The sequence below is a fragment of the Dendrobium catenatum genome, unplaced genomic scaffold, assembly GCF_001605985.2.
Source record: "Dendrobium catenatum unplaced genomic scaffold, ASM160598v2 fragScaff_scaffold_1165, whole genome shotgun sequence".
NCBI classification, from domain to species: Eukaryota; Viridiplantae; Streptophyta; class Magnoliopsida; order Asparagales; family Orchidaceae; genus Dendrobium; species Dendrobium catenatum.
The window spans coordinates 529,898-546,156 of record NW_021319627.1 but is presented as its reverse complement, the minus strand read 5'-3'; the positions used below and the strand labels follow the sequence as shown (position 1 = coordinate 546,156).

At 40.3% G+C, this 16,259-nt stretch overlaps 2 protein-coding genes across 2 annotated transcripts in view; both read left to right on the top strand.

Moving 5' to 3' along the window:
- The window catches only part of LOC114580657 (translation initiation factor IF-2-like), a 3,399-nt gene extending 2,261 nt beyond the window's left edge, over positions 1 to 1,138 (top strand). Inside the window, exon 2 of the mRNA XM_028698871.1 lies at positions 718 to 1,138. Within this exon, the coding sequence (XP_028554704.1) occupies positions 718 to 1,138 (421 nt within the window). The remainder of the gene's footprint in view (positions 1 to 717) is intronic.
- Positions 1,139 to 14,023: 12,885 nt separating this feature from the next.
- On the top strand, positions 14,024 to 14,957 carry LOC110111284. The gene has a single exon (XM_020843078.2). It carries the CDS (start codon positions 14,097 to 14,099, stop codon positions 14,913 to 14,915), a length of 819 nt encoding a protein of 272 aa, XP_020698737.1. The 5' UTR covers positions 14,024 to 14,096; the 3' UTR covers positions 14,916 to 14,957.
- Positions 14,958 to 16,259: the final 1,302 nt, after the last annotated feature.

Genomic DNA, 16,259 nt, shown 5'->3' with positions numbered 1-16,259 from the left:
GGTCCGACGGGACTTCTGCGGTTTGGTTCCGGCGGCCGTTCGAGAGGAAGCTTCTCCTTTCTCTTCCTTCCTTCTTTCTTGCTTCTCTTGCTTGGTCCCTCTCATGAGAAATGAGGGGCCTATTTATTAGATTTTTTGAGTGGCATGGTCCGTAAATAGGTGTGAAGATCAGGGGCGAATAGGGAGCGGTTGAATGGACGACCGAATTGAATCCTACAATCGCTGCACCGTCGTTTGGTCATTTGAATACCTTAAGGATGTCGGAATTTAGTGATCGGGGCTCGTGGATTCGTCTCGTCAAAGCCGTTTGATTTCGAGTAAAAAGCTCGTCAAAAATCGGAGTCCGTTTGGTAAACTAAAAATGTTGGTTTGAAACTTCCAAAAACAGCCTTCGGGTTCATGATTTTGGACCCATTCGGGCTCGGATTTGGGATCGAATTTTGTGTCGTGTTATTCATATTTCGAGATGCTCAGTTTGACTATAGGTTTTGTTGAATCAAAAGTTCGGGTGCTCCCGGAATTAATTTTTAAAGTTCTTCCAACTAAAGCTTTTGCCTCAAGATTCGTGCCCGATTCAAGCCTTATTTTTGTATGCCGTATCAGTTTGCCCCCTATTTTCGGACGATCGAAAAGTTCAAAGAGTCCGAAAAATATGCGTTAAAAAAATTTTAGATGATTTTTTTCTGAGTGACTCAGTGAATTTGATCTTGCATGTAGGAGTCTGAAATGGCTCCGAAAGTGTCGAAATGAGTCCGGAACGTCGAAAAATGTGGCTCGGCGAACCCCAAAAACATCGAATTTTGATCTTTCCCCGGGGGTGAAAAACGGGACCAGAACGGACTGGGCAGCCGAACCAGCCGGACCGGCCGGCAGGCCGCCCCGCTTGAATGCGGCCGCGCACGCGCCGCCTGCGGCGAAACCCGCGCCCGCGATTGGGCTGTGCCCGCGACCGCGCCTGAGGGCGCCTGCGCCTGGGCTGGGTGCACCCGCGGCTGGGCTGACTCGGCCCGCGTTTGCTGCGCGGCTGTGCGCTGGGCCAGCTCCGCTTGCTGTGCCTGCCGCCGGCTGGCCGGCCGGGTCGGCCTTCCGTGGGGCTCGTGCGCCTGCTGTTGCTGCCCAGCGCAGCGAATCCGCGTGAAGAGTCCGCGAATCGAATTTTTTTTTTTTTTTTAGTTCGATTCGCTGCCATCCGACTTAGGTTGGGGCCCGCTCGTGTAAAGAGGCCGCTTTTTTATCTTTTTGGTCCAAAAAAATCAGAAAAATTCAAAAAAAAATTTAGAAAAAATAGTATTTTCGAAAATGGCCAATAACTCCCTCCATTTTCTTCAAAACCTATAAATAGGGCCCCTTAGGCCTTAAGAAAAATTGCTCCTCTCCTCTTCTATCTCCTTTTTCTTCTCTTCTTCTCTTCTTCTTCTTCCTTTCTTCTTTTCTTTCTTCTCCTCTCCCTCGTTCTTGCTATTGAGGCTTTCTCGATTTTTCGAGGCCCCTCTCTTGGCGAGGAAGTCCGGAGATTTCCCCTTCTTCTCTTCTCCCTCTTTCTTTCTATTGAGGCATTCCGCTCGATTTTTCGAGGGCCCCTTCTCTTGGCGAGGAAGTCCGGGAGGATTCCCCTTCTTTCTTCTTCTCCCTCTGTCCTGCATTGAGGCTTTTCCCTCGGATTTCGGTGGCCCCTCTTCTGGCGAGGAAATCGGAGGATTTCCCCTTTTTTTTCTCTTCCCAACTCCCTCTGTCCCCTTGCTTATTGAGGCTTTCTTCGATTTTTGAGGCCCCTCTCTTGGCGAGGAAAGTCCGGAAGATTTCCCCTTCTTCTCTTCTCCTCTCCCTCGTCCTTGCCTATTGAGGCCTTCCCTTGATTTTTCGAGGCCCCTCTCTTCTTTCGAAGAGATCCTAGCGGAGGTCTGATTGTTAATCAGTTGGTTGGAGATGGAGGTCAGAGAGAGATCCGTTGTAAGGAGGGAGTTGAAATGACGGGTATACTTCCAGGCTCAAGGGAGAAGTATGATGACAATGGTAGGAATTCAATGTCGGGGTAGTTCATACAGCATCGGGCAGAGACCGATGAAAGTCTATTAACTGCGTAGAAGTCGACATCCGGTAGAAGTACGAAGTGGTAGAGTGCACTCGGGATAGAAAGACCGACAAAGGTTTGGTCGACTGCAGAAGTCCGAGGACGAGGTAGAAGTTCGCTTGACGAGCGAAGTCTGACCGAAGGGAGAAGTCTGACTCGTTATTAGAAGTACGGCCTTGGGGGCAGAAGACCGATGAAGAGTTCGTCGACCGGCGCGAGAAGTCTCGACGACGAGTAGTATAGTCGCTGACGAGCAGAAGTTCTGACGATCAGGGAGGAGTCTCCGACGTCGTGTAAGAAGTACGGCCTGGGCAGAAGACCGATGAAAGTTCATCGACGGGTAGAAGTCGACGACGAGTCAGAAGTTATTCGCAGAAGTTCGACGAAAGGAGAAAGTTTCCGACGTCATTAGAAGTACCGGCCTCTGAGCAGAAGACCGATTAATGTTTGTCGACGAGGAGAAGTTTGATGACGAGTAGAAGTTCCGCTGACGAGCAGAAGTTGCGATGACCAAGAAAAGTCCGACGTCATTGTAGAAGTACGACCCTCGGACAGAAGACCGATGAAACTTCAATCGACGGGCTGAAGTCTCGACGAACTGTAGAAGTCTGCTAACGAGCAGAGTCGATGACAAGCAGAAGTCTGCTAACGAGCAGAAGTCTGACGTCGAGTAGAAGCCGCTCGACAAGCAAAGCTCCGGCGCACAATGCAGAAGTCCGAACATCGGGTGTGAAAGACCTACGAAAAGTTTTGTCGATCGAGCGAGAGTCTTATGACGAGGTAGAAGTCTGCTAACGAGGCAGAAAGTTCTTGACGTCGAGATAGAAGTCCGCTGACAAGCAGAAGTCCGACGACATGCAGAACTCCGACGTCGTGGTAGAAGTACAACGTCGGGTATAAGACCTACGAAAGTTTCGTCGAACAGCGAGAAGTCTGATGACGACTAGAAGTCTGCTAACGAGCAAGTCATGAACGTCAGTTAGAAGTCCGCTGACAAGTAGAAGTCCGACTGACATGGCAGAAAGTCCGACGTTGGGTAGAGTAACGGCCTCGGACAGAAGACCGATATGAAACCTTCGTCGACGGGCTGAGTCTGACGACGAGTAAGAAGTTCTGCTGACTGAGCAGAAGTTCGACGACAAGGAGAAGGTCCGACGTCTGTGTAAGAAGTACGGCCTCGCCAGAAGGACCGATTGGAAGTCTCATCGACAGACAGAAGTCGCGACGGAAGGGTATTAGTCCAAGACAGGAAGAATTCTGCGTCTAGGTATTAGTCCGTCGGAAAGTGCTGCAAGGCAAAAGTTCAGCGACAGGAGAAATTTAAAACCGTGTAGAATTTTTAACTTTGTGCAGAAGTCCATTTTGACGGACATTCTTGAGACGTTTAAACGCAAGATGTATCAATCTATCCGAGGTTCCTTTGTCAGAGCCTTTCTTGATGATGTTAATCGATATAGGATCCCACCAAATGATGTAAGACCTATCCAAGGTGATATGTCGGGAGACTTTGCTCGACGACGTTAACCTTGTGTGGAAGAGGTCGGAGGAATCCACCAAGGATGTATGACCTTTTCGAGTCTGTATGTCGGAGCCCTGTGTCGACGACTGTTAACATGTTGTGGAAGAGGCTGGGAGAATCCCACCAAGGATTTAGGACCTTTCCGAGGTTGTATGTCGGAGCCTTTGCTCGACCGACGTAACTACTGTGTAGAAGAGGCTGGCGAAATCCACCCAAAGGAATGTAAGGACCTTTTCCGAGGTTGATATATCGGAGGCCTTTGCTCGAGCGACCGTACGCTATGTAGGAAGAAGGTCTGGGAGAATCCCGCAAGGATGTAGGACCTTTCCGAAGGTTGGTATGTCGGAGCCTTTTGTCGACGACGTTTAAACTGTGTGGAAGAGGGTCGGAGAAATCTCACCAAGGATATGTAGGACCTTCGAGTTGTACTATGTCGGAGTCTTTGCTCGACGACCGTTAACCTGTGTGGAAGAGGCCGGGAGAATCCACCAAGGAGTAGGACCTTTCCGAGGTTGTATGTCGGAGCTTTTGCTCGACGACGTTTAAGCCTGTGTGGAAGAAGCTGAAGGAACCACCAAGGATTGTAAGGACACTTTCCCGAGGTTGTATTGTCGGAGCCTTGCCTCGACGAGTTTTAAACCTGTGTGGAAAGAGGTAGAGGAAATCCCAAGATTGTAAGAACCTATCCGGGTTTATGTCCGGAGGCCTTTGCTCGACGACGTTAACCTTGTTGGAAGAGGTCGGAATCGGATCCCCCTGGGATCGATTTTGGCTTGATTTGGGAGAGGGGTATTGCCACGTGTATCCCGATCAAAGGTTAAAGAAGTAGTCTATCTTTAGGACCATTACTCCTTTTATGGGTTTGAATCAAGACCATTGCCCAAGGGAGTAGAAGTCCCAGAACGAAGTGTTAACATGGTTTTGAAATTTTAATCGCGAAGCTTCTTTGCATTTTTTAGGGAAGTTTCCTTATATAATCTTGATATAATGTTTTTGAGAGATCTTCTGGACTAAAATTATAGCAAGGCCTGCCCCCCCAATCCGGATTTGATTCCAATAACATGGAAGCATCATATAGCAGTTGAAATACTTTGAAGGTTGGAAGCAAAAATTTGTTGCCCCCAGTCGGAACTAGGTTCCCACAGACGGCCGCCAAAACTGTTTGCATCCTGGAGTATTTCTGCAGCTGTAGAGAAATATTTAGTTAACGTCTTAGCATTGTAACGAGATCCAGACACACAAGCAGATAAGTGAGAGGGTTAGCATTCATAAAGAGACACCAGAGTTTTTTACGTGAAAAACCCGCGTGAAAAGGGGGAAAACCACGGGCCTGGCCCAGTTTGGGATGAACCATAGTATTTGCAGTCGTATTACAAATGAGGCCCTTCCTTTGGAGGAAGGCCTTGTATTGATGTAGCAACTATAGATTGCATTAACATGTAGGAGTTACCATATACATTGTTTGTTAGTCGGAAGACCGTAGTGGTCAGGAGGACCGGGGTCAGAAAGACCATTTGTTTGTTGATGGATGGTCAAAGCGACGTAGTAGGCGACGGAGGTCGAAAGGACCGTAGACGCAGAAGAGACCAGGGTCCAGGAAAGGGACCGGTTGTCTGTTGATGGAGGTCGAACGGAACCGTAGTAGGCGACGAACGTCGAAAGGACGTAGTCGGCAAAGAGACGCAGGTCAGAAAGGACCGTTTGTCTGTGATGGAGGTCGGGACGGACCGTAGTAGGCGACAGAGGTCAGAAGGACCGTTAGGAGCGTAGGAACAAGGAGTTCAGGTGTTAGACCCAGTGTCACTTGGAAGATCGGATTTTGATGGTCTGGCCCTTTGAGTAGGACGTTCGGGGTCTGAACGTCGGGCCTTAAGCAGGTATGTCAGTGCCTTCTCAAGGTATGTTAGAGACTTGAACGTTCGGCCCTTAAGCGGGACGTCGAGTCTTCAGCAAGACGTAGGGACTAAACGTCGGCCTTTAAGCGGGACGATGGGTCCTTCACAACGTAGTCTCAGAAACGTAGGGATTGAACGTCGGGACCTAAGGCATCGGTGCAATGAAACTCCCGGCGAGGCTTCGGCTGGTGGTGGTGGTGGTCCGGGGAGGTTCCTGCGGTGGTCCGACGAGGTTTCGGCGGTGGTCCGGCAGGACTTCTGCGGTGGTTCGGCGGTTGTCCGGCGGCCGCCGAGGAGGAGCTTCCTCCTTCTCTTCCTCCTTCTCTTCTTGCTTCTCTTGCTTGGATCCCCTCTCATGAGAAATGAGGGCTCTATTTATAGATTTTCTGGAGTGGCAAGGTCCGTAAATAGGTGTGAGATCAGGGGCGAATAGGGAGTGGTTGAATGGACGACCGATATTGAATCCTACAATCGTGCACAGTTCGTTGGTCATTTGAATGCCTTAGTAATGTCGGAATTTAGTGATCTTGGGCTCGTTGGATTCGTCTCGTCGAGCTGTTCGATTCGAGTATGAGCTCGTCAAAATCGGAGTCCGTTTGGTAACTAAAAATGTGGTTTGAACCTTCCAACAGCGCTTCGGGTTCATGATTTGGACCCATTCGGGCTCGGATTGGGTCGAATTTGGTGTCGTTGTGTTCATATTTCTGAGATGCTCAGTTTGACTATAAGTTTGTTGAAATCGAAGTTCGGGTGCTCCCGGAATTAATTTTTAAAGTTTCCAACTAGCTTTTGCCTCAAGATTCGTGCCCGATCATGCTAATTTTTGTGATGCCGTATCAACAATATTTAAGAAAATATGGCTAAATTACAATATTTGGCCTAATTTAATAAAATATTAAAATGTGTGTTTATTGGTCAACTTTGTGGTCTTAAATACAATACTGGAGTGTGTATATCTACTCTAAAAACTCTACATAGATTGATGGGAACATCATATATTTAGAAACGCACATCACATTTATTTGGGTGAAGTTAATTGAGATTCCGTTCGGGACAATTTTTTTATTGATTTCTAAACAATTTTTTTAATACGAAAATTTTGATTTCAATAAATTTTTATACTAAAAAATTACTTTAGAAAGTAGGAAGAAAGTTATCCCAAACGAAATCTTAGTCATGATTGAAGGAACATTATACATTGATTAATATATATCACATTCATTTGGGTCATTTTAATTAAGTCAAGATGCATATTTAAAATTAGATTTGTTGCAGGCAAAAAAATTCACAGCGATAGAGAAATAATATTTCACGTCTTAGCAATAAACGAATCCTCAACGCACAAACAGATGATAGAGAAATACCATAATTTTAACATGGAAAACCCTGAAAGGGAAATAATCACGGGGCTTCGTCCAGTTGAAAATATTCCACGATTATTTGATTGAATTACAAAAGTTGATTTGTCCTTCGACTTGGGTATAATGTGTTAAAGAATTTTGCCAATCTTTAGACGGGTGCTCTTGGTGCAAAAATCTGGTGATGGCTGATTGTTGGAAAGGAATCCACTGGTAGTCAACGTGCAAGTGGAAATTAAATGACGGTTAGAGGACGGACAAAAGTTCCGTCGCGATCGATGGTCAAGAACACCAACGACGGCTGGTTGTGCTAACTAGGGAATGTAAAAGCTCCTTAGTTTCTTAAGTAGACTTTGGTCATTTCATTTGGACTCAAATTAGATTGAATTTTGTGTCATTGGGTTCGTCTTCCCGAGATGTTCAATTATGCTAAAAATAACGTTAGGATGGTCCTGAAATTAATTTTTAAAGCCTTCAACTCATATTCACATTGATATTTATGCTCCATCAAGATAAATCTTTGGTGACATACAATTACTCATATTTGGCTTTCAACACGAGTATGATCCTCATTTATGATGTTTAAATTTTTGCACAATGCATATAGTATTCTAAGAGGACTGCCTTTAAGATGATGCAGCAGCATAGACCATCATCATTATCCTTTACTTCGTTGGGTCTCATCACTTGCTCGGTTGAGTTAGTTGGCTCTCTTAAATTCCACAGCCATGCGAAATTATCTTTCATGTCCCATCAAACTTTTTGAACCACCAAATTTCATTATTTACCTTTGTTATTTTGAGCTTTAATGAGGAGGAAAAACTATTTAATGAATTAGGTTTTTTTTTTTTTAAGATAACTAAATAATTTATATTATTTCCTTGATTTATTATCCCTACCCTTTGAGACTGAGCTTCTCCTTGAATGTCCACCAACTTGACTTGGTGAGTAGATGAAATGAACATGCTGACCATATTTTAGATTTCTCGACGATAATCATTAGATATCTTGCACAACAGGGGCAGAATCAGACATAGTTTTCAGGGGGTAAACTTATAAGTAATTGTTGGCAAATATGTCGGGGGTCCAAGGGGGGCAGTGTCCCCTGGCGGGGTTCGACTTTTCCGGTCATGTGGCGGGGTCAAGGGACAGCGCCCCAGCGGGGTTATTTTAGATTTCTCGACGATAATCATTAGATATCTTGCACAACAGGGGCAGAATCAGACATAGTTTTCAGGGGGTAAACTTATAAGTAATTGTTGGCAAATATGTCGGGGGTCCAAGGGGGGCAGTGTCCCCTGGCGGGGTTCGACTTTTCCGGTCAGGTAGCGGGGTCAAGGGACAGCGCCCCTGCTGGGATTTCCAGGGGAAGCGCTCGCGGAGCAATTGCCTAAAAACCCTTGTAATAAATACTAAAAAAAATATTGAAGGGGGACAAATTACCTAAGTAATAGTATAATGAACCAAAAAAAAAAAAATTCAGGGGGGCAATTGCCCCTCTAGTCTCCAAAGGGTTCCGCCCCTGTTGCACAATGAAAGGATCGATCATGCAAATAGGGCATGCGAATAAATAGAGATGAGATTCAAATAAATGATGTGGAATTCTCAAAAAATATCATGGTGAAACTTACTCCTCATTCGACGTAAGTTATCCCCTCTTTAAGGGAGTTCGTATGGACACCACAAGAGTAAAAGATTATTGCCATAAAAAAGCAATTCATATTTGAGACCTATTTGTCACAAGTGACACCTACTCTACTTCGACAATACTTCATCAGTACCATATGGCACTTAATTTTTCATATTTAATTAGCATTTTTCTATTAGTAGCTCTTCAACTCTTTTCAGCCAAACTCATTTATGTAGCTTTGGCATTTTGGTTGCATCTTTTTTGCTTATTGTTGGATGGCTAAGAAAAAAAAAAAGTAGGAAAATCTCTATTTACTGGTAGAATTTTCGACGGATATTTATCCGCCGGTATAAGTGATGGTCTACCCGACGGATATTCTGTCAGAAAAATAGCGCCGGGTTTTCTAGCGGAAAGTCTGTCGAAAATTTACTAGCCGAAAAACCACCGGCAAAACCGCAGGTTTTGTAAAGTCGGCAGTTAATTCCAACAAAAAATACACTGGAAAATAACTACAAAAATTCCATCGACTTAAACTCAATGAAACATATCTGGCGAAAAATATGCCGAAAATATTTCTGGAGAATAAGCCGCCGGAAAGAACCCTATTTCCCTTTCCGCGGAGACACTATTTTCATTTCACTCCTGCTTGCTCTCGCTCCCTCACTCGTCTTCATCGTCAACTTTCACCTCCATCACCAATGTTCGCCTTCGTCGTCGACGTTCACCTCTATTGTTGACGTGTTCGCTTTGTTGCCGACATTCTCCATCAGCGTTCTCTGCCAATGCCTCCATCAACCCACCACTATAAGTCGCACGTTAGGTTTTCTTTGTTCATGGATGTTCTTTGTAGACATTTAGAAGTCATTGTAGTCTATGGTATATTCATTTTGTTGATGATATTCTTTTTGTTGATAAGGCTAGAGAGGGAGTTGATTTCCTCGATAGATATTTGCAATTCTTTATGATGTAAAATGTCATTAAACGAGAAGCATAACATTAAGTCAAGTGTTTGCAAATTATAGAATTCTCATGAGTGACAAAGTCGCCTTAGATGGTTTGCTTACATAAAATGGCTGCCTCTTGTTGACCTAATTAGGAAAGTAGAAGTATTAGATTTGGCTTATGTAAGAAAGGTTTAGGGGTCTTAGATTTCGCTTATGTTGGTAAATCCACTAAAATATCTCTAACGCAAACTACATTTTCACACAGGTACCCCCCTGAAGACATATACACGCTTTTCTTGGCGTAGTAGAATTAAAGGCCACTGACGCGGTGTCACCCTACACTGATCGTGCACATCTTTCTTGACGTGGTGAGCAGGCTAAGACTCTTTATATTGCCCCTAAACATGGGAGACACCCGAAGGCTGCTAGATTTGTCTTTGATAGGCTAGGGACCTGTGTGAAATAACACCATTCAATTTACAAATCAATTTGAATTCCATTTATTTCTCTTCAACATATATTATTATAATATCTAATATCTTCATATTAAATGTAGATTATATTATAAATATTAGAAATCAAAGAAGTCAAATGTATAACCGATTGTCTACTAGATATTTTATTGGTGAGAGTGTATGAGCTGAGCTGACTTGACTTATACTTAGGGTAGCCCAGATTATGCCAGGAGGAGGGATGAGAATAAACATAATCAAGCTTTTGATGTTGGGGGCATAGGTTGTTCTCTCCACTAGGGGCTTGGTTCCACATATTGAGCACATGCGACGCTTGGTAAGTAATTTTAAAAGATTTTAATAATTTATTTAGATATGAATACTAATATAAGTATATTATACAAAGAGATACTAGGTAGATAACCAATCACTATAGAGTTGCACAATCATACCCATAAGTGATAGGAGGACCAGTAATGGGTTGATGATCGAGCAAAGAGAGCCTACGTGAGTATATTAGTTTAATATTTTTGGTGTCATGTGTAAATTTTTTATTTTTATATTAATTTTTAGAGGACGAGTATAATAGCTTTGAGAGAGCCAGGCAGGTGCAGGTGAGTGATCTTCTAGCTAGTGGATTAGTTGAATATTATGACAATAGAACTTGGTCGCAAGGAGTAGGAGAAATGTAGAAAGGGCCGGTTTATCTGGTGGCCCCACCTTTTCAGCAATTAGCAAGGCATTGTTGTACAGCCAACTAGTAGTTGTCCTTACAATCGAGCTAGAACAAGTTAGGAAATTACAAGCTGACATATAGATGTACATGCAACAAACTCAGTTGTTGGATGAGCTTCAGAAAATTAGAGAGGAATCCAGTGGAAACCAGATAGCTTCAGCAGAGGAGGAGACTAATTCTGATTATATATTTTTTGTGTAGTTATTTATTTTATTGTCCATTTTTTATTATTTAAAGAAGAAATTTTATATTTCATTTTAAACTGGTGAATGTTTAATGAATTTGTAATGATCAAATTTATTATTAAGCTATTTGTTAAATGTTAAATTAATTTTTTTATGTTTAATTTTTTGAATGAATATGATTTTTTGTATATTTTTATGCAAGTTTATTATGTTGTAGAAAACATAAACATTAAAGTGAGTTTTTTTTTTTTTTTTTGCTTGAGGTTTATGGCAATTTTTTTGGGATAATCCGTCGGAACTATTGATACAACAAAATGTATCAACTTTGTGGCAGAGATTTACTGCCAGCATTCCCGATGGATTATCCACTGAAAAACTCCGTTGGACAAAGCGATAAATTTATGTCAGAAATTCCAGTGGATAATATATCATAACTAATAACTAAAAAATGATGCATCATACTTCTGTTTTCCATTGGAATTATGCTGGTAAGCTTGCCAGAAACATTTCCGAAGAAGTTTTTCCCCTGGAAGAATGTTTCTGACGCACATTTTACCGTCAAATGAGGTTCCGCCGGAAACTCAAATTTTTCAACAGAATTTTGTGGTTACTGAAGGGTTTTGGCCGCCGGTAACGCTTGATTTTCCTGCAGTGAAAGCTCTAATAATCTCTTGTTCATATTTCAGCCTTGATTGAAAGTATCTTAGTGAAAAGTTATAATATTTAGAAGGATGAAAAAATTGATCTTATGTACTTTCTTTATATTAGAATGTGTTCCAACATCTTTTTTTCATATCATTGTGCAGTTTTTGACAACCAATATATTTTGTGGCCACCTTTTATTTATAGTTATACCTTCAAATAGAATACTTTATTTATTTCTTGCATGAGCTTTGTTTTAATGTAAGTTTTAAACAAAATATTTTTTCACATTATGATTATTTTATGGGTCTATAATAGGAGGGGTGCTAATTCATAAGTAGATGGATGTTCAAATTCAGAAAAAAAAAAATTTCATATTTAAATTAAATGTTTTAACTACGGAGGCTTCTGCTAGGAATATTATTGCTGACATCAATTACATCTTCAGAAATACTCAAGAAAAATATTGATTGAGGAATCTCGCTTATATACATTAAACAAAGTTGATTTTTTTTCCATCAAACAAAGTAAGAAGACTTAATAAAAAGGGTTGATAGAAGTCAATGAATAGTGAATCATGATTAGATAGGCAATCCTTAATATATAAACAATGATGCAAATGTATGATGGAATGCTAAGTTTCAAAGATGCGGTTGATAATAATTTATGATATGGCGAAGGATAAGAACAAGCTCTTAGAATGAGAAATGTGTGATCATAGGAAGACGAGTATTGAGATTAAACAATTATATCTTTCTATAAGATGCTAATTAGTTTAGTCTTAGGAAATGTATTCCTAGTATAAGAACACTCAAGAGAATTAAATCCAAAGATGATAGCTTAAAAAAGGAGGATATGACTCTTATTCTAAAATATCATATAAGTTTGAATCGTCAAAATATAAACTTACCTATTATGCCTGGAGGTCTAAGTAGCACCTATATGAACTCTCGCATATCCAAAGGGCTCACATTCACAAACTGACCCTATATACCAAATCTCAAAGACTAGCCAAAGGCACCCTCTTCTCTCTTGGGGAAATTATTTGGTCGGGACACTGAACGACGTCCGGAGCCCAATGAAAATGCACCACATCACCCCCTACTTGGTATTGAGCTCTGTATGAGCTCGGTACTCCACAGTACCAAGTTCACTATTACTTGGTACTCTAAAGTACCGAACGATAACCTGTGTTCAGTGTCTGAAGCAAATAATCTCTCCTGTTCTTGAGACTCACCTTGGACCAAAATGCAATGCCAAAGGCAGGGATCCATGTGGAAATCAACCAACTAGGTACGTGTTTGTGACAACTCATAAAAGTCCTATAGTATTTTATACTTTGTTATATTTTTAGGTTTAGTCTTTCCCATAACCTTCTAAGCCCAATAATTAAAGGGTAAATATGCATTTTTTGGATCTTTTTGGAGAGATTTATAGATATTCTAGTGCCCTGTATTCTCTACATACTCGCTCAATTCTTACCTAATTATCTAACTCTCACTTAGAGGTTACTTGCTAGTATGTTCATATGTCATCCATAAATACATTTGGTTGATCAAACATTAATATTCAAATGATTAGGATTAGACTACTTGCTAAAGAGTCCTTACATGAGTTTGACTATAATAAAAGTGACCCAAATAGTTTTTCATATATGACTCTTGAGAATGTTGGATTTAGAAGATTATGTGAAGCATTTAATAATATAATTTCCCTTTGGCATTGATATAAAATATGTCATACTTATATGAAATATTAGCTAAACTATGCTAGTTTTAAAAATACAATCAATATTACTAGAAAGCATACTCCCATGCTATCCAAGAAATGCACAATCATAAAATTCCAGAGCAACTCTATTGTATCAGCACCAAGCTTCAAACATTAAGAAATTTGGCGACTTATCCTACAATGATAACTATTTATGAGACTTTTTTTGAAGGATTTTCACAATAGATATCCAATGGAAAGAATCATTTTAAGAATATCTTAGCGATATTTTTCTCTATAAATAGAGTTTCAAAAAATACCAAATGAATTAATTATTTTATGATTTATCTAAGCCTTAAAATTTTTAAATGCTTCTAAAGTTGAATCCTTCTTTTTAAAAGTATTCAATGATTAGTTCATTAAAAATCTTATGAGTAAAAAAAATTCTAAATTTTCATGCAAGCTAAAAGATTAGAAATCAACAAAATTAAGTGTTATAATATCATCTGAAATTTATGTTTATAGTTATATATTATGGATATAAGTGGGTTTGGGCTGAAACATATAAAATCCCTTTTACTAGTTATATATTACTTGCATTGCTTTTTTTTTTTTTTTTTTTTGATATAATTTTCTTAGATTTACATACATATCACATTTTTTCATATATATATATATATATATATATATATATATATATATAATTTAACTTTATATTTTTTTATAAATACTTTCCATAATATTCCTAATTTTCTTGCTTATAAAATAAATTAAAATAAATCATAACTTTCAAAAATAAAATTATTTATAAACAACAATTGAGCCCATACTGGAATAATCAACGGAATAAGACCCTGAGCGCCATTTAAATTCCGGGGACCTTCTCTCTCTCTCTCTCTTACTCTTCTCTTCTCCATCACCGGCGGCGATCTCAGCTGCCATTCTCCGGCAGAAATGCCCTTCCGTTGGCTGAAACCTCTCTACTGCAAATCCAACGCCTTGGATGACATAGTTCAGCTCCCAAAGAAACGCCAGCCATCCTCCTCCTCAAGAAATCCATCACTATCTTGCCACAGTTCCTCTCAAGCCCTTCTCGACGTCTTCTTCCTCCTCCCCAAAACCCCCCATTTCTCTACCCAAAAGCCCCAACATACTCGCTCCCAAACTAACACCTCGATACCAAATCCTAATCTCTCTCCCAAACAGATACCGAAATCGCACCACAACAGCCCTCCTTTTCCCCCTCGGCCGCCGCCGTCACCGCCTCCACCTCTTCCAACACTCTCGAAGCTCCCGGCAACCCATTCTTCCCGTCGCATAATCGAAATAATCTTCCGTTCAAGCTGGTCCCTTCCTTTCCCCTTCCACATTGACATGCTATTCCGCATCCGCCACACCCCGCTTGCCATCGCAGCCTTCGAGGCCCGCCGCACTGCCGTCCTCCGCCTCGATTCCAACGACCCTCGCTGCGCTGCCGACGGCAACGAGATGCTTCGCTTCCACGCGACGGCCGCCGACGGCGGATTAGCGCGATGCAAAGTGGGGAAGATGGAGGGGGTGCGGACCTTCGCCGGAAGCGGTGGGGCCCACGAGTGCTGCGGTGGCGGATCGCGTCGAAGGGGTATGATGGTTTGTCGGGTTATTGTGGGCCGTGTCGGGGACCCGGAGGAGATGGGATCCGGAGTTGACTCGGTCAGACTCGGTGAAGAGGAGTTATTGGTGTTCGATGCTCGGGCGGTTCTTCCCTGTTTTTTAATTATCTATAAGGTTTAATTATACATTAATTAACACTGTATTGTGTGCATTTGTATATTTGGGAAAAGTTTTTTTTTTTTTTAATAGAGTCATTGCTCGAATTCAGCCCATTTTAATTCTTAATTTTTTATCCTAATTTGTTAGTTATATATATAATTTTATTTTTTTATAATATAAAGTACCAATTAAAGGATATATATACTCTCAATTAAAGGATCACACTTATGATTTATTTGTATTTATTCAAGATTATAGTATTATCCGCCGTTAAGAAAAAAAATGTAGGACTCTATGCTTAATCAATGATTGTTGAAATGTTATTTTTTTATTTTCTTTATTTTTTATACTAATAAATAAAAAAATTATATATTTTATTAACTTTAATAAAATTATTTATTGTTAGAAAAAAAAAATCATAAACATTGATTCACCAACCCTATCTTGAGTAGGTCAAACATAGCTTAGACCTAAAATTGAGTTAACTCATGTTGGCCCAACTCCATTTGACCATGCCTAGCTAGCATAGACTCTAAGGACTTAACCAAGTTGTCTAGCTTATAAGTGAACTAAACTATAGGATCAATCAAAACACCCTAGATGAATCAAACATAGTTTAATTAACCTAGCATATGGTCTTGACCTAATCTAATTATCCTTAGTTGTTTCCATAAACCCTAAACTAACCATTTATTCCTTAGGAGTTAGTCTAATGAGCTCTTAAAAGCATGAATAAATGTAAATACCTCATATCACTAAAACTTAGCTAAATTAATGCTAAGATATCAAATTAGCTACTGACTGGTGTATTTGCCACCTCTAAACCAATTTAAACTCTATAAACATTTACTAACATATTCCTATGTAAAAAGGGCTAAATAAGGACATGTATAATTATCAAAACCATGATCATTTATCAAAATTTGAAGGATTATGCTTTAAGCTAGCTAGCCACCTAAGTAATAAATGGCATAAGAATAAGCTTAAGTGAGCCTAGAAAGTCAAATCTCACTAAAGGATAAATCATTTATGCTTATGTCACTCATCACCTAAAGATAGTATCTCTCTCCAATCCCTAGGAAGACCTTAGATTTCTTTATAGATAGTATAAGAGGACTAGGAACCTATGCACATTTAACCAAACTAAAATCTTATAGCCTAACATGAGATTTCTTTTGAATGGCTAAAAATTTGTATAATTATTTACATAATCAATAGTTTGTTATCTAATAAGACTTTAAATTTTTATTTAAAGCTGGATAAAATAATTAATATAAATTATATATTTACTAAAAATTATGAAAGCAATTTTATTAAATAAAAAATGCAATAAATTATTTTTATGGATCTATAAAAATATTTTTT